The sequence below is a fragment of the Embiotoca jacksoni genome, unplaced genomic scaffold (genome assembly GCF_022577435.1).
Source record: "Embiotoca jacksoni isolate LCO1_2020_lvr unplaced genomic scaffold, fEmbJac1.0.p SCAF_1, whole genome shotgun sequence".
Lineage (NCBI taxonomy): Eukaryota > Metazoa > Chordata > Actinopteri > Embiotocidae > Embiotoca > Embiotoca jacksoni.
This window is the reverse complement of record NW_027185229.1, coordinates 7130105-7154672: the sequence shown is the minus strand read 5'-3', so window position 1 is coordinate 7154672 and position 24568 is coordinate 7130105. Positions and strand designations below refer to the sequence as shown.

The window sequence follows — 24568 nt, the reverse complement described above, 5'->3', positions numbered from 1 at the left end:
ACACACTGACACACACAGGAACACACAGAGTAAGCCTGCAGCCACAGCTCTGAAACTCTGTCAACATGGCCGCGCTGGGAATTCGCTCGTGTTTGTGTGTACGTCTGTGCGTGTTTGTGCACAATGAACAGCATTTCAGTGACTGAACAAATGGAACATTTATGTGTCTACAAACGCAATCCACACGCATGCCAAAGAGGAATAAGTGGAACCAAAAATTGCAGCGACATGCGACGATCTGTGCATTCTGTCGCGTGAGAGCCGCTGTGCCCACATCAACACATCCAATCTGACTGAGCTTCCTCCCTGGCAGTCTGAAATAGCAGTTATCCATTCGTCCATCGCGCTCTTCTGGCGGCTCTGACAGGGATAGACAGCCTGACAGCTTCTCTCTCTCTCTCTCTCTCTCTCTCTCTCACCCACCCTCCCCCCTCCACTCTTCATTTCTCCATCTCTCTGCTCCATATGTTTCAAGACTACCCACAATCCTCAGTTTTGTTAGCACCTGGGCTGACATGTGGGGGTGGAAAGGAGATGGAGATGCAGGAGGCAAGGAAGAAGGAGAAGCCGTGGGGAACGTGTAAGCCATTCCCTCGCGCCCCCCCCCCCCCCCCCCCCCCCCCCGATGACAGTGAGGCACAAACCACTGTCAGAGAGCTGACAAACTGTCAATCTGCAGATCAAGGCTAATGATTCATGTGCTTGACAGTTTAATAAAATACTTACAAAGACAATTGCACAATAGGCTGCGGTGACACAACACAATTTGAGCTCACACTGTACATGTTTTGCTTGTTTTCTTGGGTGGGTGTAGACTTTGGAAAAATTTAAATAGGAAAACATTAATCAAACTAATTTAAAGTAAATGCTGTAAAGGGGGAAAAAAAAAAAATCCTCCACTAGAGACAATTGGTCTCTGGGCTTTCACAACGATAACTACAAGAAGAGATTTGGGGAAAAAAAAGTTATTTTGGTGAACAAAGAGGTAGACATAAACGATACAGCACAAAGAAAAAAAACAAAACTTTTTCTGCATTGGCTTTGACAATTCTTTTTCATTTCTAGAACTACAGACGTCTTCATGTAGACTTTGGCAAACTGTTCCCTGCTGCCATGCAGCAAACATGAGCACAAAGAGACAAAAGAAACTCAGTTTGTTCTGAGAACATCAAGGACTGAGCATTACATGATTATCATGGACCCCTCCCCCCAAACACGCGAATACAGTGCAGTTTAAAGACAGCACCCCCTTCCTATAGCTCTACCCAATTGTGGTTGTCTTTGTTCTTTTTTTTTAATTCTGGGGGCTGTTTATTGTTGAGGGCAGCAGCATGTAGACCTACTGTATGTAGACGCAGCATGCTTCCCGTCCTCTCTGCTCCGTGTCTTTAACCCCAGGTCGTCCTGATGGTGGGACACTGGGGAGCTCAGCCTGTTGGTGTTTTTAATTAACGGGCTTCTCTCTCATTAGGCGAAATGGGAGCTGGCCGCTGACAGCTTGGCTACCTCCTCGTCCTCCCCGGGTCTGTCGTGTTAACACTACATGCCAGCGCCATCCCATAGGAAAGACACGCAAGCCTCTGCTTCATACGCCTGACACTCACTCATGTTTGGAGCATAGCCACCCACCGTAACCAGTATACACAACACTGCTCTTCACCACAGTGTCAACAGACTCCATTACTACATTCAAAATTGTGCTTCAGTAAAAAGATTTTTTTTTTGCTATTATCAGAATGTAAAGTACTCATAATAAAAAAAGAATGGTCCCTGTCAAGAGTTTTGCATTTTTGCACCAATATAATCAAGGCATTTACATTTAATTGGGAAAATAAATTGTGTCGTGGACATTATGTTCAAAGTGTACTACATACTATTAGTTTCATAAAGATGTATATGATTTCTCCATATAAAACAGATTCTGAAATATTCAGAAGTCAAGCTTTATTTTAATTTAGGTTTACGCGTGTAATTGAGTGTAGCTGGTAGTTGTTGACACTAAAAATTGTAGATAATTTTCACAACAACTTGTATTTTATTTGTAAACAAAACATATGTATATGTAAAATTTACCAAATTATAATTTCTATTTTCTCCAATAAGCCTAGCTATCATCATCATGTGCCCCATGGTTGGAGTTGAAGTACCCACTGTGATAGAAGTACTCCTGTTTGGTACACTTTTGCATTCTATATTATAATAATATGTTTTGTGTATAAAAGCTGCAAATTAACTAGTAATTTTATCTGTCAAATAAATGCAAATAAAAGTAATATAAAAAAATATTGTGGAGGAGTTAAAGTATAGAACAGTATAATACAGAATATCAAAGTACATCAAAACTGTGCAGGATTTCTATTTAATTAGGTTTCACACCCATATGGATGAGGCAGAGATGCTAACATGGTGAAACACACACACACACACACACACACACACACACACACACACACACACACACACACACACACACACACACACACACACACACACACACACACACACACACACACACACACGCAGACATTCACATACACACACATGAAAAGTGACAGTCAACAAACGTTCAATTTATCATCATTGTCACAAGTCAGATGCTGGCAGCGGCTCCAGTATCTGACTAAGACCCATATTGGCCCAGGAGAGAGAGATAAGCTGTTTGTTTCTGCTGTCAATGCTGCCAATTTGGTTTCCCATCACTTCAAATTCAAATCAACAGCAGCGCAGAGGGGATCTGAGAGAATGTGTGTGTGAGAGAAGAGTGAGAGAAAGAGATGAGGGAAGAGGGAGAAAAGGGCAAGGGAGCAAAAAGGGAGAGGGGGAGGAGAACAGCAGAGGAAGAGCAGAACAGCTAGGGATGCTCGGTGAGCGAGGGAGAGAGAGGAGATAAGATCACCTAGCTTCTGTGAACACCATCCCCCTGTGTCCTACACTCGCTTCTTATCTCAACTGCTGCAGACACCCTAAAGGGACACACACCCACCGAGAAAGAGAGAGAAACCGAAAAATAGGGAGAGTCAGACGGAGAGAGAAAAAGGAAATGAGAGAAGATGAAAGAAAGCAGCAAGGGAATAGTGGAGACTGAATACTTTCTGGTGGGGGGAGAAGAAAGAAATCCACCAACTGTCACCGGGCCTTATTCAAACGACAGCTGGGTTGGACCGCATAGAGCTTTTACCTTGTTAACTATGGAAAACCTTGACTTGACGAGCTGTCTTTGCCCCATCAGCTTCCCAACAAGTTGACAATGTGGAAACCTTTACGTGTTTATGTTTAGAGAGGCGTCATTTTGTATTTTCTGTTATTTTGCTTACTTCACACGAGGATTCATATATTTGTAAACCTGAGAAAACCATTGTATGTACTCTGTTGTCACTAAAGATAGTTTCATGAATTATGAAGAAATATTATTGCATATCAGTTGTAATACATGATTAACAGAAGGTTTCCTGTTGGTATTTCCGATATATTAGCCTTGGTTTAATGGCGTATCATGTACATAAAGAGGACAGGGCTGTAGCAGGGATTTTGGCTTGCTAGGACGGTTGCCTGTTCACACATCCAGCAGACACAAAGCAACATTATCCCCCATCTGAAATCGTGTTTCTGCCCAACTGGAGAATGAGTCACATACTCGCTCTCTTTTTAGCTACATTTTAACTCTGAAGGGAAATATCTGGCTCCTTATCAGCTAAATGTTCAGGCCAGTTGCTAACTTTGCCTGCTAGCCTTTTTGTTATTGCGCAGGTATACTCAGTCGCCTGCTGCTGCTGGAAACAGCACTGATAAGAGCAGTGAATATATAACCAAACAAAATATTTGTTGTAACACCACATCAATGAGTAGAAACGTACTAGGCTTGTCTGTCTGAGTGACCACTTTCATGTTGTCATGTCATCCATTCTTAATATAAAAGTATTGATTAGTGCTTTGTCTCTTGGTGGTGTTGTGACTTATCAAAGGGTTCAATCAAATACTAAAAAGTAATGCAGTATTTAATTTATTCTAAGATAATTAAATGAAATGTGAAAGAGTTTAAGTACGTCAGGATCTTGTTCACGAGTAAGGGATGTATTGGGAGATTGACAGGCGGATCGGTGTGGCGTCAGCAGTCAAGCAGGAATTGAAGCGGACTGTTTTGGTGAAGAGTAAGCTGAGCTGGAAGTCAAAGTTTTGGATTTAACAGTTGATCTATTTTCCAACCCTCTCCTACGGTCATGAGATTAGGGTAGTGACCGAAAGAATGACGCGGAGCTCAGACATCTGGAGGTAGCTCAGATTAGAGGCACTGATCATGTGCACCAAAGGAGCCAGTTGAGGCGGTTTGAGTATCTGATTATGATGCCTCCTGGACGCCTTCCACTGGAGGTTTTTTGGGCATGTCCAACTGGTAGGGTAGACCCAGAACAGGCTGGAGAGATTATTTATCTCATCTGGCTGGGAACACCTCCGGATCCAGTCGAAGCTGGAAAACTTTACTGTCTGGGCTAAATTGCTCACACTCGGGTAGAAAATGGACGGATGGATGGAAGATAATTGTTTTTCCTAATGCCAGTCAAGAGACATTAGTGTCAATATTTGTAATGTGTGTGCAATTACAAAATATAAATTCCTTATTAGGTAATTAAAACCCTGTTAAACAATAAACAATGCAGAGACCATGACCTCTGTGACCTCTGTGGCTGTGAATGAGGATGCTCTAATCTTCAAATTTCTTCAAAAACTAATTATGCTCCCACTAAAACAAAAAAATACTCTTGAATTAGTGCTTTGCAGTGTTACTGGATACATGAGTGACTTTTTACCAGCATGCATTGCCTGGTGCCACCCAAGACTCGAAAACTTGAGGGACAATGTTATTGCACATAATTCTCTAATTATCTCGTGCCTATTAATTCAGGGATTGTAAAAGGCTGACATAAAAAAGTTCCCTCCTCTCTCTCTTCTTTTATTCCCACCCACAGATGGGGAGAAACTCCCAGTGATCATTTAAATATTTCAGAACATCTTGGTCAGAGCCTAAAAAGAGTCAATAGCATTAAAAAGCTTTATCCACAGCACAGCTGAAACTCTGCTCTGCATAGCTCTGGAACTCTGCCCCAAAAAACTTTGGCACCAAACTTTGTTTGAGGCTGTCCAATTTCAGTCAGTCAATAGAAATCTCAACGTCTCCTCCACCTCAGTTCTGTTAGCACTTATCTCCGCCTGAAAGGGTTGACCAAGGACAGCCTTTGCTCAATAAACAGAAGAATGTTTTTTTTCTCCTTTTTAAAAGATTGACCTTAAGACAAGAACGTTCTGACTGGATTTTTGTGAGTGCTAAGGCTTAGATAACACTCTTCAATTCACTCTTGAAACGGGTCAGAGTAAAGACGAAAATTCTTGACTTATTGTGTTCAGAGAAATTGTGTATAAAGCCTTGGTCTTTCAGTCATATGGTGAAAACGAGTACCACTGAGTGCAGAAGAGGAATACTAATAAGTTCTGTATTAAAAGAGTTTCTGATTCAAGAATGATACAGTTGCCCTTGTGCTGCTGTAACTGGGACACTTAGTAAGAGCCTTGTGATTGTTGCTATTCAGTTTCAATTTCATTAAAAGTGAAAAATTAACAGCTGCAATGCAGAAAGTTCCAAGTTTAAAAATAAAGTAAACAGCTGTTACAACTATAATTTCTGAAGCTGCCTTTTCTCCTATGTATTTTTCTCACCACAATCCTCTAACAACTATATGGGCTGTGAATTAATTGTGTGAATGGATATATATTGAAATGTTTTGGATTCATTCAAACTGACTGCTCAAAGTTAAATATCTCCCACTAAATTTGGTATCAAAGTGAAACACCCTGACAAGCCCCCTCACTTTTGGTTCTGCGTGGAATTGTAATTCAATAAAGTAAGCAGCAGTCGCTCATATCCCCTTCACCTTTGCTGACCTTTCAGATCATTACTCACCATGGAAAAAAGAGACAGAGGATAGAGGCTATTTTAGGGGACACGGCCAAGGTCTCCAGGAACGCTCCAACTTTCTCTCGTATCATCTTAAAATCTTTAATTGGCAACTGTAAACCCTGATTAAATAAAAAAGCACTTTGAAGCCCACAATATGAGCTCCGAGAAGCGTACTGTTCTTTGTGCAAACGGGGCAGGAAAAAAACTTCAAATACTCACATCAAGTATTTTTTTCATCCTGTAAAAAAAGGCCTTAAAAATTCAGAAGCTGTTTCAGGGACTAATCAATGTTGGTCTTCAGTACGATATTATTTCAGCAGACTGAGACAGAACTGAGGGGCAGTATCATGAATAAGTGGGGGAATTCATTTGTAATGATGTGTAATAACAGTCTGAGCTCTCGCATGCGACTATATGCAGATCTCTCTGTCCTCTCTTAAGAGAAACAAAAGGAGTCCGTAATATAGAAACCCACACGAGCACGCCGCTGAGGGTAGTAGGGAGGAGGAAAAGACAAGAGCAATTATTGATAACCAGGTGATGGATGAATCTCAAAGGGACAGCACTGCTGTACCTCCTACATTTTTCTCTTTCTTAAAAGTGCAGGACGTGGTAATTGTGAACAATAAAAGTGAGTCCAGTTGTAACTAAATTACTTTCTGAGACGAGGATATGAAGATCATCAAATAGAAGTCATTATGTTGTAGTCTGGGTGAATACTGAGATCTGATTGACTGGAGGGTGTAAAATAAATTTTAATAACTGGGCATTTTCTACAAAACTATTACATCATCATGCCAAATCAAAGCGCACTGATGGTTCCAATGTTACTTCTCAGCAACACAGTGAAAAATAACCTGAATAAATTGCTTATGAGATGGCCAAAAATGAGTGGGCAACTTGTGAGGGAAGAAAAATTACTTGATTTCTGACAGTAAAAGTATGAATATTAAACTAGAGAACTCTTTGTGATTGTACATCACATTCCCGTATCTCCATACAGTGGTACTCTTAGTAAATCATAAGAAAGATTGCATGAGATTACAGGTATTAACTGCAAACAAGAACAATTCTTGAACACTGTCACACTGTTTTTATGATGAAAAATTTGTGAGAAACAAACAGACCCTTGAAATGTGTGTGTGTTTGTGTGTGCGTGTGAGCTCCTGAAGATAACAAGTCCCATCTCTTGCTCTGCTTCCCCGAGTGGCCGTCTCTAAGCTGTGCTAATCGATTGGTGAAGGAGGAAAAAGGGCTGGCTTTAATGTGTTGCATGTGAAGGATTTACTGGAGAGCAGAGCCACTGAATCAATGGAGTAGAAAATGCATCATTAGGATGGTGACCCCCCCACCCCTCCTGCCCCCCAGTCACCGGCTTCACACCAACCCCCAGTCACCCTACACCCCGCACACCCCTCTACCCCTCCACCCCCGGTCCCTCGCGGGTCGAGACACACGCAAGCATTCACATTCATATGGACACACACTTGTACACACACGTCGAAGCGGCTTACATGTGATGCTTGAGCTCTCATGCCACAAAGTAAAATACCTTCTTAAACAACTCTCATCACATTAAAAACACAAAATGCTTGAACACACAAACTTGTTAAAAGCTCCCTCTACAGCAAAACGCGCACATCAAATGTCTCAAGCTGTCCCCGATAAATATCCCAGAAGACGAAACACCTCACTCATCCCACCTCAGCCATTTCGTCCGGAAATGTTTGGGTGACCCAAATTTAGCTTTTCATGACATGAATTATTAAATGTTGAATGACTCCGAAGACGAACCAAAAGTCTGCACCGTTACTTACCAGGTCAGTCTCTCTGGGAAATTCACTGATGCTGACTAATATAACAATGTAGGATAGATAACATATGGGCATTTTCATGTGCAAATTACAACAATTCAGTGTTTCATTTGGGAATATTATGCTTGGCAGAGTGGAAAGACCTCTAAAACAGCGTTTAGACTAACGTGGGAATCTAAAACTCTCCAGGAAGCAGTCTTCAAGACTGAGAGATCTCTTTAGTGATTTGGGTTGCATACATGAACATCAGGGCTTTAATAGTAGGAATATACAAGCCTGCCTGGGTTTCATGGAGAGCGGAGTTTGCTTGCTTTACTATCAGAGGCCCGCAGGTAATGCTTGTGTGTTTATCTTTGACTGATCTTTACCAAGTGGTTTTGTTGTCTAACCTTAATCACACTTATTTTATTTGCCATGAACACAATCTTTCCTTAAAGGAGTAATGTGTAGGATTTAGTAGAATATAGTGGTAAAAATTGCATGTTGTGAATGCGTTGCATTCATTTCTGAGGTGGTCAACAACCAACACTCTAAACCGACTCTAGATACGTGAGGCATCCATCATGCGTACATAAATGTTAAAACAAATCTTAGGCAACAAAAGCGCTACTTTTATTTCAGGTGATTTTACACAAATGAAAATATAATCATAAATATTATATTCCATTTCTGCCAAAAGATCATGCCTCAATCATACGTACTGGACCTTTACTAGGAACAGTCTCTCGATAGGGTTGGAAATAACCATGAACAATATACAGAATGTGAATCAGGTTTTAGAATCTTTAAAAAAAAAATATATATATATAGTAGTTCTGCTCATACTGTACTGGCAGTGACAGATAGATAGATAGATAGATAGATAGATAGATAGATAGATAGATAGATAGATAGATAGATAGATAGATAGATAGACAGACAGACAGACAGACAGACAGACAGACAGACAGACAGACAGACAGGTCGGAGCATTTTGTGTCAACAGTCAAGTCAACCTGGCAAAGCCGGTTAGCCAAAAATGCATCCACAGATGAATCATGTATCACTAAGAGGACAAAGTGCTTTAATTCTGTCATCGGAGTGGTCCCGTGTCTCGTCCCCCTGGTAAAACACTTACAGGATAAACACTCCCATTAATATTCCTCTGTGCTCCTCTCCACTCCACTTGCCTCTCGTCTCCTTTCCTCTCCCTGTCCTATTATCCTGCCTCGGCGGACATCCTGTCCTGTCCCGTGTCCGCCTTGCCAACCTGCAAGATGGAGATGAGAGGACGATCCAAATGCAGAAGGGGGAACATGAATCATTACACTTCCTGTTGTTGCACACCGTCCGGGGAAGGAAGAGAGAGGACGCCCCCGGGGTTCCGATTGATTCCGGAGACTTAATTGGGTTTATTAGCCAAGATGTTGGGCCCCGCGAGGAGGCTCCCAGAGGCCGCCGAGTCCACCCCACCCCCATTCCCACTCTTCTGAAGGAGAAAGCCTGCGTAATTGTTTTCCCTCCATCTTCTGTGTCATTGTCAGATGGGTCCTGTGGGATTATTAGCAACCCCAGGTCCCTCAATAATTCATCCAGAGCTATTTATACACAGATGGAGAGTCCTCTAAAGTCTCCCCCAGTGAGATTATCTGACGCTTAGACAGACAGACAGAGAGAGAGTGAGCAATGGAGAGAAACAGGGCTACAAAGGAAAAAAGCACAAGAGAGATAGACAGAGAGAAAATGGGAGAGACGTACAGAGAGAGTAAGAAGGATGGAAGGAGGCGATCACAAAAAGAAATGCAAAAATGAGCAAAGCAAGTCTGACAGTGTATAAAACAGTGAGAACGAGAGACAGCAGCGATTTAGGTAGACACAATGACAATGATTCTGGTGTGCATTGAGTTTCAAGGTGAAAGTCTCTCCTCTGCTTTGCCAAAGTGAACAAAAGCATCGTCCCGGGAATAGCATACGCACACACAACACACATTAATGGCTTTTAATCTCCCCCCCCTTTTTCCTCCATTTAACACAATTAAGATGTTTGCAAAGCTAACATGGACCACTAGTCACTATAGGAAGGACAGATGAAAGACGTTCTGGGATTTCCATATGCAAAGTAAACACAGTTATCCATCCTTACTAGCATGTCAATGTGTAAGACCAACAAAACAGCAGCCAGCCATTTCTTAAATCACCTAATAATTCGCTAACATAACATTAACACATTAGCATATTAACATTAGCGCATTAAATCGCTCCTAATCCCAAACAGATAGAGGATGGGCTACAGAAGGCTGCATGACTGCATGCTTTTTAATAGCTTTGCAGATACCTGTGTCTTTCTGACTGCGAGTTGAGGGGACATTTTGTTGTCGTCAGATTAATGAAGCCTTTGGCTCACAAAGTTGATTTTCAAAGTCCCTTTGTTGGCGCTCCAGCCACAGATAATTATATATATTCATCCCCTTTGGCAGTCACTTTTATCCAACTCATTTAGAAAGCTTGGCTTCCTCTTGGACAAATTGGGACATTGAAAGGCAGATTGGAGTGATAGCTTTTACATTTTTGCAACGATGGCACATTAATCAGGCAACTATAGCTATGGGAAAAGACTTAACCACCCCCTGAAAAGCCAGCCGTTTGTCTCTTACAAATAGTATCACAAAAGTTATGCCTTTATCTAAAATGCATTGTTTCTGCTGGTATAAATGTCTCATACTGTAAATCACAGGAGCTCAGCTGTTGAAACTAACTGCCGATTCATTTATAAAAAATGTGATAAATTACAGAAAAAGATTTTATTTTATAGGCTTAATGGAGGGAGGTTATTATAGCTTAAAATCTATACCAGTTCAGTTCAATGAAGTGCAGCAAAGAGAGCATCACCTGAAAACAAAACATTTCTAATGTTAGATCTCTTAAGTAGCAATGTTGCTAGTTGAACAGGCAGTAATAGACAGTAAATTAATTACTTCACTGACTTTGGACATGTTACATCTTTCTTTATATATTTTTATTATTTTTAAATGATAATTTACTTGAAGTTTCAATGAATCAAAACTGGTTTTCATGACAATTATTTTTGGAACATGACACTGGAAAGTAGTTTTCCATTTTCCTACAACATGAAATTTGGGAAATGGACTTTTGTTAGCTTTGGGTAAAGCCAAATTAATTTCGACTGCCCACTGTGTCCTCATGGTATTGATGAATGATCCATAAAAAAACATGTTTTTTCTCTCTCTCCCTCTTTCTGTTCTACACACACACACAAACACACACACACAAACACACACACACACACACACACACACACACACACACACACACACACACACACACACACACACACACACACACACACACACACACACACACACACACACTGCTGTTGGTCGCTCCAGGGAAAGCAAAGCTTATCAACCACCCAATGCTCACACAATCACACACGCCTGTGCACGCACACAGACTTCACTGTCTCTATCTATAAACCCCATGAAATCATTCCACACCAAGTGAAGCGAGGTTTGTATAGGTTTGGCCAGGATTCCCATCTCCTGTTCTGTGATTAAAGGACCAAACTAATAGGCTCTGTCTCATTGGGAACCTGTGCAGGGCTGGGAGAGACCTCCGAAGCCATTAAATTGCAAATCTGTAATAATTTGCTGAAGGCTTTCTGTCCAGATCATTCCCTGGGCTGATTTGTGCATTGAGGTAGCGTTCTGAATGGCCAAGCACAAACCCAGCTGAGCCCACCGGTTAGCTGGCCAAGTTAGTCTACGAGGGAGCACGCACCTGGTACACACACGCCATATTTACTTTACAAGAACCACAGTGCAGAGTTTTGTTGTACCCTTCTCATTTAACTTTTAGCAAATAGTGTGCGCAAAATTGAAGCGGGATTTATAAAGGCAGGAGAAAGCAACTCATCCTATAGCGAACTAGGCCTGTCCTCATTGTGAAGAAGAGCTTAAAAGGTGCAGTTAGGGGGCTGAATCTAGACTCAAAATAATATTTTGTCATTCTGAAATGTAAAAAAAGTATTTCAAAACAGTTCATTAGGCTGTAGGAACCTTATAATAGATAAGTTGAATCCAAATCGTACGTAAAGGAGCTGAAAAAACTTCTGAGGAAATAAAACATATTGCATTGCATAAATGTTGTATCAAAAACATTTTGTCAACAGCTTTAGCAGCTCACAACTTGAAGTAATCAGACAGTGTGTTATTTGCTGCTTGTGTTTGCTGCCTTTGTTTTTTTGTTGTATTTTTTTCAACTACAATGCAACTTCAATGTCTCCAAACCACGTCTGTCATGTGTTATTAAATTCATAAAAGTTTGAACCTGATATCTGAGAATCGTCTGCACAAACTGCACAAGTCCAGCAGAATGTCAATCATTCACAGATAATATGTTTCCTTCCACATTTGTGTGAGACCCATTGAAAGACCCTAAAGGCTTTTTTTTCTCAGTCGGTTTTACTATATAAAGGGATCCTACAGGACCACCCACTGTGTTGGTTATTTTGCATGAGATACTTCTTTGTTTGTATTGGATTGGAATATAAATGTTGTATCAACGTTTTTCTCACCAATTCATCAGAATGAGTACCGGCTCAGAAGATGAGTTTTTCAGTGTAAACTATTAATAAATAATAACTAAGGATGGTTTTTCCAAACTTGTGAAACTTTGCTGCTTATTTAGTCATAAATATTCAATGTTACAGTGAAATACATAACATTTGAAATAAAGTTTTGAGGGTCTTTTAGTGTGTGTAGTAGATGACACTGTTGTGGATTAGATGGCAGGAAAAAGGCTCAGTAAATCCATTGCGAAGTAACACCGCACCAAACAGACATATGTGAAGCTGTAATAGATACAGTGATCTGAAAACCGAGTCAAGTTGATAAGTAGTTTTCGTAATTTCCTTCGGTGCCTACAAGCTTTTCAAGTAGCTTATCAAAAAAGTGGACCAAAAAAGATTTGGTGGTTTTTGAGTATTAACAGCTAATCAGAAGACTTTTCAGTTTTCAGTGTAAACGGTGCATCGGACCACTGTCTGGACCAAAGCACCAAAATTTGGTCTGACCAAAGGAGGTGGTCTCAGTCCAGGTCAAAATGAACCACAGTTTGGTTTGATTTGTTTACAGTGTAAAAAACATTCTCTTGATTGTTTGAACTTTCAGACCAGTTATAGGTTATTGTGGCGGTGAACTCATTAAACAATAGAAAAATAAAAAAATGTAAAGGAAGTAAAAATGAGCTGCAGTAGCACAAAGGGGGAGAGTAGAGTATTTAACTGTAATCTGGTCTGACAAAGAAATCAAAACTCACAAAACACATAAAAATGCCATAACTTAATGTCTGAGAGGAAAAAAAAAGTGCCAGTCATAATGCCATAGTAATGATAATAGCAATATAATAGCAATGAAATTAATCAGTTAATTCATTTTTCTCCATTCAAATTGAAAATGCTACAAATAAAAGTGACAAAAAAAATCAGATGCACGCTGTCCACAAACCATTAAATGTCAGCAATAGGAAAGTAGGTATGTCATGCGAAGTTAGAGTTCAAAATTGCAATGTGAAACCAAAACCAACCAGATCAAATCTGCAGACCTTCGTCCGGATTGTCAGATATGGAAACACCTTCACTTTAAAGAAGTACTTTAAGAGTTACTTTAAGTACTGAAACTTCAACTTCAGAAAAACTATGGTTTCTCCAAAAGCTTCAGTATCACACAAAACGTATCAAAGGGATTCAACCTCTCAAATGCAGTATGCTGATGCCGGTTGGACTTTTCTGATCTGATATGCAGCAAGAAGTAACTTCTGCCTACAAACACAGTATTCGTACAAACACTAAACAAATTACACAGCTGCACCTTCTCACTAACAAAATGAAATACTGTACATAAACTGTAAAAAACTAACAAATGAGGAAAATACACACACACAACTGACAAGTATACAGTTAGACCTGTCCCATTAACACGTTGTCAGAGATCATCCTAATATGGAGGGTACTTGCTTATTTACCCTCGGGGCAGCAGGGAGCTGCAGGGGTCTAATTCTGCTCCCATCCCAGGAAGGTCATTCTCGCTTCTCGAGCTATGATGGCCACAGAGTAGTGCTTAAATCTGGCAAAACGCAGCCTATAAATTACAGCAGAGGACAGAGGGGTCAGAGCCTGGCATGGAACTGGGCCAGAAGCTATCAATCTGCCGGGGCCAGTGAGGGCGACATCTGTCTCTGGGACTCCCTCACTCTTTCTACTTCTATCTCTGTCTGTCGCTTTCCTTCTGCTTTTCAGTCTTTTCTTCTCAGCCCCTTTCCGTCTTCCTTTCGCTCCTTTCGCTCACTCTGTGACTGTCATTGAACAATCTCTCGTTGCCTCCATTTTTAGTGTGCACCTCTCTTGACAATCTCTGCTCTCCTTCTTTTATATTGCTCTGCCTCTCGATTTTCTCTCTCTGTCTTTGTGTGCAGCCCCCACCCAAACTCTCATCCATGGATCTCCCTTGCCTCTTTTCACGCATTCTCTTACATCATCCCTGTTTCAACATCTCTCTAATTCTCCTTCCCTCTCTCCCGCTCTCGCTCTCTCTGTCTTGAGCTCCTTGTCGTTTTACGCACTCTTGCACCATCTCCCTCTGCAGCGATATGTTTTGGTCTATCTGCTCTCCAACCAGCAGGACAGGATAAAGCCTTGATGTACTTTCTCCCAATGTGATGCCAATATGATTTGAATGGTAATGTCTTGATGGCAAAATGCACTGATCTGTACAGTTTCAGAGGAATGGAAAATGGAATGATATTGATCCAGTGGGGATGCAAATACAAATACAAAATTAAAAATACAAATTCAAAGCTGAGCAGTTGCATGATGTCATCCAGAAATGTGCAAAGTAATCATTTTTCTTGAATATAAAACAATTGCAAACCTTTTTTGAACCGAGATGCAAACTTGAGACATTCTTCTTACATCAGACAAAGAGAAGAAGGAGTTAAAATGAATGATGCTGACTCTGGAAGTTCGAATTTGTCAGGCCTAATCTACAACAAACGAGTATTTTTGATTGATACTTCAGGTAGATGTCTAATCAGAACATCTTGCATTACATTTGTTATACCCAAATTCTCGAAAACTTCCACATGACTTATTAATCCTCCTCCATTTTCTGAATCAAACTTGGCTTTGAATAATTGAGAGGGATCTTTGAAAAGCCCTAACCTCCATTCCCACCTTCCTTTTACAAGTCAACGTGGTACATTTTTAATTGGGGGACATGAAATAGGCATGAAGGGAGATGGGAAGAAAGTGAATTGAATCAGGGACACTCAAACCTGGCGGGTCATGGCACAGCATCCAGGAGGTTGTATGCATGCATACAGAGAAGGCTAAATATGTGTCTGCCCTGACAAGTCACAAATGCTCAACAGTCTTTGATGTGCTTTCTGTCTGCAACAAATAGTACATGGCTCATGTAATCCCTGCTTTAGAATATCCTAGCAGGCGGACCTAGATACACCACTTTGAGTGATGTTTAGCAATTTGGTTTGAGAATAAACATCAATTCAACTTTCTATGAACCATAAATCTCCAAAGTCAAATAATTTGTTTCGTGTATATGAAACAATTTTGTATGGGTTAAAAGGGTAATTGAAAGTACATGCATTACAGGTTGGAGAACTAGTGAGGGCTTGTTACAGTCTATGTTTGCAAGGCAATAACAATGATTTGTTTTTTCTGATGTTAAAACAGAACTTGACCTTGAGAAGACTGTAAGAAATGGTTGAAACAGAAATAAATATAAATAAATCAGATGGAGTTTGAAATGAATAAATAGCAGGATTTGTAATAAGAATAAATGCTTTCTGTGTATGCATTAATGGGCCGCTGCCACAGTTTGCTGTGACAAACTTTGGTTCTATTTTTCATCTTGCTGCTGTGTCATGCTGCTATTTTCTTGTGGAAAACCTCTGCAGTGGAGAGCTGCAGCTGGACCCGTTTTCATGTGCATACTGAGGCTCAACCTAAAATATTACTGTCATTATTAAACATTAAAAATCACTGTTAAGTGTTACTCTGGCTAGAGTTTAAATTTAAGCATTGTAAGATTGTGTAGCGTTATATTATGTTGTATAATAACACATAAAGCCCATATATCCAGAACATAATGCACATGAAAGAATGATAAATATACAGGGAAAAATGTATACACATCCTCATAAGCACACACATATACTGCACACACAGAGATATGGATTTTATAAAATTCCCTATCATAATGCTTTCTGACTGTGCAAAGCTTGATAAAAGGAACCGGCAGCTCTAATCCAGAAGGCAAAACACCAGTTTTCAAGTTCACACAGAGGGGATTCATAACCTTTTGACTGTTGAACAAAGGAAATCATATTTCAACCTTTTACAATGAACAACTACTACTATAGTACTATAGAGCACAGTGCCCGCATATTTGCATGGCACAGATAAGAGTTGCAGAAATGGAACAAAATGTAAAATATGTAGAGGTAAATAAGAAAGAGACAGAAAACAGATGCAGTCACTCTGCGGACTGAAACAGATATTGTTATGGCAGCAGTATGCATGAAACTACTTTAATATGTTTATATTTATTATCACATTATATTTATCTTCCTCTCACCCTGTGAAATTAAGTCTGTTTTTAAAAACTGAAAGAAATCTTATCAAGCTAAAAACAACAACAACAAAAATAAAATGTCTCTTCCCCACAGGAAGCTCTATTATTAGCACTGCAGACTTGAATGCAATCACTACCAAAACAAAAGTAAAACTAAAAACAACATGTAAGACTTTCCAACATTTCAAAAATATTGCATTCCTCATCTGCAGAACCGGCCACCGGTATTTGGGGGGAGTGGAAGTTGTTTTCAGGGAACAGCTAAAAGATTGAAGAGGCCCAAAGCGTCAACTTTTTAAAAATTTACCACACAGCACAATAATACTTAGATGATGCAAGAGCCCTGAAAACAGAAAATATTTACCTCTCCAAGGAGCACTTGTCAAAAAAGGATGCTTTTTTTTTTTTCATCTTCTGAAAGAATGGTACACCGGGGCAATGAAAACGGCAATAGGAGAGCAAGATTAAGAAACAAAGAAAGAGCTAGAAAAAAAGAATTCCAGTGAAAGTATCTTAGCCTCTTTTTATGGGAGACAAAAGACCAAATGTTGATGAAACATTTAAGGCAAGTTTTATTTTAACCCAGCTCAGGGATATTTATTTGTGTCAAAACACAAGAAAGCTCTTACGCTGTACATATAACATCTTCAGAGCTGCCTTAGAAATTCTTGGAAATATCATGAATCCGTTTTGTCTTTGGTGCAACAGAATATTTATATTCAAGATTTGATCTGGCACAACCAGAGGTGTTATGGCAAAAAAAAAAAAAAAAAAAAAGAAACACCTGCAGTGATTCTCCCAGAAAATTCTCTTGAAAAAGTAAAATAGCAAAAAATAAATACTTCTGTTGTACACACACGATCTGCATGCTGTATCTATCTATCTGTCTGTCTGCCTGCCTGTCTACCTCTCTGCCTGCCTGTCCACTCGCTCATCTGTCTGTCTGTCTGGCCGCCAGCCTGTCTGTCTGTCTGTCTGTCTACCTGTTTGTCTGCCTGTCTGTCTGCCCACCTGTCTGTCTGTCTGTCTACCTGTCTGCCTGCCAGCCTGTCTGTCTGTCTACCTGTTTGTCTGCCTGTCTGTCTACCTGACTGCCTACCTGTTTGTCTGTCTGCCCGCCCGCCCGCCTGCCTACCTGTTTGTCTGTCTGCCCGCCCGCCTGTCTGTCTAGCTGACTGCCTACCTGTCTGTCTGTCTGCCCACCCACCTGTCTGTCTAGCTGACTGCCTACCTGTCTGTCTGCACGCCCGACTGCCTACCTGTCTGTCTGTCTGCCCGCCCGCCTGCCTGTCTGTCTGTCTGCCTATCTAGCTGACTGCCTACCTGTCTGTCTGTCTGCCCGCCTGCCTGCCTGTCTGTCTGTCTGTCTGCCTGTCTGTCTGTCTGTCTGCCTGTCTGTCTGTCTGTCACAGGTCAGCACTGATGTCCACAGTCAGTCATGACTTTGCCATGTGTTACCATTAACTACACACAAACACACTGATAAACGCTAACGAGAACGTTTTATGGTTGTGCATGAGCTCCTGAACTTTTAAAACTAAAAGTATTTAGTAAAGCAAATAAAATATCTAAATTACAAAGTATTTGTAGTATTTTAATTTAGATCAATAGTTATTTTTTATTGCACTCCACCTTTTAAGCACTTGTTTGTGTTACTGGGAGATATGTTGTGGATATAGTTCATATACAAATGTGCAGGTCTTTACTTTTGATTGCACCAAACTTGCAGTTTGAACGCTGAATGTATGTCAATTAGTTTCAATCCATCTTTAGGAGGTGAAATGAGATGAACAGGCAGATGCATTACCTCTCTCTGTGTATGCAAATGTCAGTGGTTTTAATGAGAGGACTGCCGAGGTCAGAGAAGCCAGAGGGCTCCACTTGCCTGATAGGCTGCATGACTCCAGACCTGCTGTTAGCATGCTAATCCTTTACAGGAGCTCCATGAGCACTTCCCTTCTTTGGTTTGGTCAGACCATCTCTCACTGTGACTAACTGGCATCAGCCGGCCCCCGTCTGACAGTCCCCTCCAATAATAATGGACAACAGAGGCAGCACTGCCTTGACAATGGTCCTCCTGACAAATTAAACCCACTGTACTCTCCACTCTGGCCCCGCCTCTTGTTTCCCTCTTGTTGCCTGGCAGTTCTGGGCTCTGGGGCTCTGACAGGCCAGTGCTAGTGGGTGCGGTGCGCTGGTGGTAGAGTGTACTTTGGTACGAGGCGACCTCCTTTATGACACATGTTGCCTTTCTCCCTGACAAAACACTCCGAATCGATTGCGATGCATCTTCGTAGAAGCAGGGCACAATGTGGGGCCTGAGCACCCATTCTGAGCTGAGTGGAGGATTCTGGGCCAAGGAGAGAGGGGGCACATAAACACACACTCACTCATAGACGCACACACACACAGTCATCCCAAACCAAATGTGAGAGGAGGAGAGAGAAGGATCCCACAGAGAGGATGATGCAACCGGAGTGAAATCTTCGGCCAGAACGCATGCTGCATTAACGCAGACCTGCAGGATGAAAAAACACACCCGTACTTCTTTCTTTCTATGTTCAAAGCCAGATTTGGTTTTATCGTCCCTTTTTTTTTTTCTTTTTTAGCCGACAGCAACCTGTAACATCTAATTGCCTGCAATAAAACACAGCATGAGTTCTTCATCTTTTTGGCATCATGACTTCCTGGCCTCAACAAACACGATAAGCCCAATGATCTGCTCCTCTCTGAATCTGCTTGCCTGACACATTCTAGTAAAAGGGCTGAAATATCAAAACCAAGGCGTTCAGAGAGACACATAACTCCCTTTATGACCTGCACAGATTATAGCCCCCATCTGTAGCATGAGCCATCTGTAGTATGGTTAAATTTAAACAAGATTACAGTTGGTCATTACACTGTATCTCCACTGGTTTGATTTCAATAATAATTATTTAACAATTTTCTCAAGTATTGATATCGAATTCGAGTTTTTTTTTTTTTTTCATGCACTGGGTTATTGTTGTCATCTGCTGGATGAGAAGACCTTTTGAAAGCCGTCGATCTGAGTTAAAGACCTGTGGCATTTTGTTCACATCACTTGCCAGTGCCAGGTCAAAATGGACAGTTTGGTCCAACTCTATATAAAGTTTCAACACCTGCTTTGACTTTGAGCGATTCTCTGACTTAGTAACTACTTTAACTGTCTGAGCCTATGGTGAGAGCTGTTGCTAATGTATTTAGTTTGACCAAGGACAAATATATTACTCACATTAAATTACGACCGAATGAAACAACGGCAGTAAAACAAACTTGGGGACATTTGCATTTGCTTAGAAAAAGGAAGATGGGGGACAATGAGGGTTTGGCTGGAAACACAATACTGCCAGAGGATGTGACAGCAGTAAACAGTAGATAACACCTTCATTTATTAAATGTCTTCCCTGTATCATCGCAGCTCAATTGCCCCAGTGATTATTACATGAAATCAGACTGATGAATAGCACTAGCACTCATATCTAGTACTCTTCTTGAATAGATCCCCACCTCCCATGCTGCATTGCCAGCGAGAAGAGAAAGGGCTGGCTCTTTGTGCTCGCCGTGCCTCTCAGCCCCGTTGTGCTTGGTAGCAGCAGCAGCAGCAGCAGCCGGTGACCATTATAAATGGCCTCTATTAGCATGGCTCGGTCACAGAGGGGAGAGAAATAAAATCATTGGGAGAATGTAGGCCTGCGTTGGTGTCCCCGCGCCCGCTACCAAGCTTTGCCGATCCCCGTCCCAAGCTTCCCTCCTCCCTGCTCTCTCCACTCCAAGGGGACACAGTCCTAAAGACTAGATTACTAGTGATACATGGAGTCATTATGGGGAGGGTTATGGCAATAGTATCACAGGCACAGCTGACAATGGCTATAATAGGGGTCTCTTTCTTCAGCGGTAGCATTACCATAGCAAAGGCTGTTCTTTAGGCTTGTTGATGTACAGCAGAAAAGGATGAGGGCCTTTTATTATCTGCCATAGCAGAAAAAGCTCTGTATTATCTTGCTGAAAACCATGCTTATTTATTTGTTAAAGTGCCATGTCTCCTTGGTTAAAGTTAAATTAACGCAACAGTATCCCTAGACGAATCATTACAATGTTAACAATGACAGTTACCTACTATGTGCCATTTGGAAAAACAGAGAACAAATTTGCAAAGGAAATGGTAGTCGATCATGTACAATCTTCGGTTCCAGCTGAGGCTTTGTACCACAGCCATTACAGAACAGGATGCACTGTCACAGAACAGGCAACACGTCAGTGCGTAAAGAGGAAGACAAAAGGAGAAAGAGGAAAGTGAAAGAATGAAGGGGATTAAGCAGAGTTAATGGAAAGGAGGAGAGATGGAAGAGAAGAATGGAAGAGGAGTTTTGTGGTGGGCAGCTCTATAGGCTTCACTCCACTGGAGCATTTCACACCTTAGAGGGTCAACATGTCCTCAGTTTGACTCTCTCTACCCTATGGCAGGACTCTGAAAAATGCAAACAGCCTGAAGGAGCTGAAAGAAGAGGGGAGAACTACACCTTGTATAGAAAACTGAAGAGAAAGTAGTTTAAAATGCAGAAAACCGTGACCAGCATGAATGTGTTAAAACATATATAATTGCCATCATTGGCAGAAACACAAAAATAGATGGGGAATTCATTAGTTCTATCCTAAATAGATGTATATTTGCTTAAAGTGTGTTTACTTTTGTCTCAAACTCTCGCTGTGAGTGCCTCCTCTACCTGATTCCAGTTACGCTATGTAGTATTCCATAAAAACAGTATGTTGGCAGCGCACAGTCACTCACTTTGCCTGTTATTTGTGGGACGTGCTGTCTTTAACCACCAATTTCGGCATCTTCTATAGAAACCTCAGGAAATTGTTAAGAGGCTGTGGAGGAAACGCGGCCTTCAAACAGCTTGCAGTGAGCCAGTGAGCTGGTAAGCCAGGGAGTACCTCGTGCTTCCAGCTAGTTAAAATATGAGCACAGCAGGGGCTCACTAATGAAAGCGGGGGCCCAGCCCGGGAAGCAGGGCCGTATATCGCAGTGAGGAGACAGTTCTTAGAATCAGCTGGCGAGCCATGCCTATAGTTCTGGGGCCACTGGTGATTAACCGTCCAACAGGGAGTCGCTACTACAGCTGGGCTATTAATAAAAGATACCCCCCCTCCTTCACTTCTCCCGCCTCTTTGGTTTCCTCCATGCCTGCAGACAGTCTCTGCCCTCTGAAATTATTTGTATATCATAATCATTTCCTGACACATGGTGGATGTCACACATTGTTTACATGGGGCAGAAGGGGCTTATAAGAGGGAGGACGGGGATCCCGAAAAAGCCAGCACTCATTCTTTAATGTACTTTGCACCCCTGAGAGATGTTCTGCAAGTATAACAGATCAATTAGTGACCTATCATTAGATGGTGATTTGCAGAGAACGACCCTTCCCTTGAGAGAAGAAAATAAAATACAGGGTTTAAAGCACCATCTTTCCTACTGTGCCAGGGCTGTTCCTTTGTATTCCACCAAAAAGGACAGTAACACTGTAAAACCAAAAGTTTCTGATAATTCACTGCCATCAATACTATGGATTGCACTCAGTGCAGTCATGGCTACAAAAGGAAAAGTTAATTTGAATAAAGAAAACAGGAATAGGTATTTGTGTTACAAAGTTTAATTATCAGTTAAAATAATCAATATGCATTTTTTTTTAAAAGGCTATTCAAAAGTAAAATATGTTCATAGGCCTACTCCTTCCGCTGTTGCACACGTTCTTACGCACGTGCACGCGCACCCCCCCCCCCCCCGCCCACCACACACACACACACACACACACACACACACACACACACACTCCCACCCCCTCATCACACCCCCTAACCCCCCAACCACCCACACACGCACTGAGCGAGTTACAGGCAACAGAGTGTACTGTGCTGCGGGCAATCAAACACAACCTCCCCGCTATTGCAACGTGAAAACGTGAAGTTAATGGCCTGGATTTAGCGCTGTGAATGAAAGCACGTTTACAACCGCCGGACGAGATGTGTGAATACTCCCGTGCACACTGCCCAGATAGGAACATTGCTCCTCCTAATATCACCCTACATAAATTCATGCCGTCGTGACTCCCGATTCGTGACACTCATGCTTGGATTTGTTTGCTCAATAAGGTAGAAAATGAAGCACTGAATTTGAGAAGCAGTGACATGTCTAACAAAGGAAAATGTCCCTTTTTTTTGGTGCCACAAAAGCAAGAGCAACATGCAAAAAGTCATTCAAGCTTCAGCACTATAAAAAAAACGGCACAATTTACCAACAATGTCGTTGTTTTACCCATCAAATCCTACGTGATTTAGGATCCCCACTCTCACCAATGTGTGGCACATTTCACTCTGACAAACAAGCAGAGCCATAGGTGTCTCTGGAATAAATGGGTTTAACCCACCTTTGTGCATGCCCGTGAAGCGGTCTTTGAGCACCGTGAGCTCGTAGATCTTGCCAAACTCCTCGAACAGGGGCCGGAGGTCCTTCTCGTCCAGGTTGCGGGGGATCTGACCGATGAAGAGTTTAATGGCATCGTGGTCCTTCATGGGGATGGTGGCCGGGCATCCCGCCGGGCTGTGGCTGTGGTTTAATCCGTTCACGAGCCCGTTCGTGCTGGCGGAGACCACACCGACACCGTGCACCGTGCCGTCCACCTGCCCGTTGGTTAAAGTTGCCATCTTCGGACCGGCCAGTCAGTTGGGATGGGTACAACAGCAGCAGATGGGGACGGTGGAGAATCGTTTTACGTTGAAAAAAAGCTTGTGGAAGTCTTGGTCAAAATTTGGTTCCGAGACCAAGCCGTGCCAGAGATGATTCCGCTCGCGTCCTATCAAAGCCAGTATTTACAATGACTGGAAAACACATGTAGCATTTGGCGAAGACGCATATCAAAAGCGCGCAATGCCGTTGGTCCCGGTGGAGGCTTTGATTCCTTATACTTATGTCCTACCCAATAACTCGTTCATTGATTTCATAAAAGAGAGAGAGAGAAAGAGAGGAAAGGAAAGGGGGAGGGAGAGAGAGAGAAGAGAGAGAGGGAGACCAAGAGCGTTCGCTGTCTATTTACACCCACGTTCCTTCGTCCCAGCTTCTTGGCACCCTTTTATTTTTTTTGCATTGAGGAGTTGGTATGGGTGTCTTCTCGGTTTAAACGGACAGGGCTGGCTCAATCTCTGCCAGAACAGTGGGGAGGTTTGAACAAATGGGGGCTCTTTAAACTCGCTAGATATAAACCCAACGTTTTCTGCCCCCCTTTTCTTCTGCGAGGAGCCAGTGGTACATTCCACCAAGGGGAGAGGGTCTATAAATAGAGAGATATAGAGAATACGGTCCTTTGTGCTCCTACTCAGAGCAAATGACCACACATTCACGAACTCTAGAATGTAACACCTAACGACTGACACACAAACTGTTCTCATTAATTGAAAAAAGAAGCCGGAAAACAACTTGCGCCTGATATGTTTAGATTTTTATAAAAAGCATTCGCTATAGATGGATTGGGATTGAAAAGGTACCTGCGATTCTCCGGAGGTTTGATTTTGTGCTTAAATCACATTTCATATCATGTCATCTCTTCCCCCTCCTCATTCTCAACGGCAGCAGCAGCAGCAGTGAATCGCTGCATCCTCACTTCGCTCCCGGACGGTGGACAGTTCCGTGGTGCTGAAATGCAGTCAGACAGACGAAAGTAAAACACACTGATGGAGGATTCCTCTGAGGTTTCCGACTGTTCGTTGTTGTCAATAGTAAACACGGGATTTTCACCGGTTTGACGACGTATTATTAGTTTCCTCTGCCATTTCCAAAGTCATGTAGAATAGATTATTTTATTCTCAGAAAGGGGAAGTCTGTGAGCACCGCCGAGTGGCGTAGAGAGGGGGCACATGGGAAGGGAAAAAAAATAAATCACATAATAGAGGGACAAATTGAAAAGATGCACAAAAATCTACATTTAGCACTTACCGTAGACATTTGTTTCAGGTGATGAAGAAAAAAATATAGAAATATAGAAAAAAAGAGAGCAATTGGAGTAAAATGTGATGCCCAACACTAAAAAGTGAGGAACATCACCATCTAAACTATACTCTAAATACAATGAAAAAAAACC

The 24568-nt window shown here is 41.7% G+C and overlaps 1 protein-coding gene across 11 annotated transcripts in view; it reads right to left on the bottom strand.

Moving 5' to 3' along the window:
- Window positions 1–23583, bottom strand: part of celf4 (CUGBP, Elav-like family member 4) — an 85624-nt gene extending 62041 nt beyond the window's left edge. For 5 of the 11 annotated variants that reach the window (XM_069145995.1, XM_069162399.1, XM_069138251.1 and 2 more), the window contains exon 1: window positions 22862–23581. In XM_069145995.1, the coding sequence (XP_069002096.1) occupies window positions 22862–23138 (277 nt within the window). In that variant the 5' untranslated portion in view covers window positions 23139–23581. Of the gene's footprint in view, window positions 1–22861 lie in introns of all 11 variants that reach the window. The other 6 variants (XM_069142742.1, XM_069145237.1, XM_069170488.1 and 3 more) reach the window with 3 other exon arrangements.
- Between the last annotated feature and the right edge of the window lie 985 nt (window positions 23584–24568).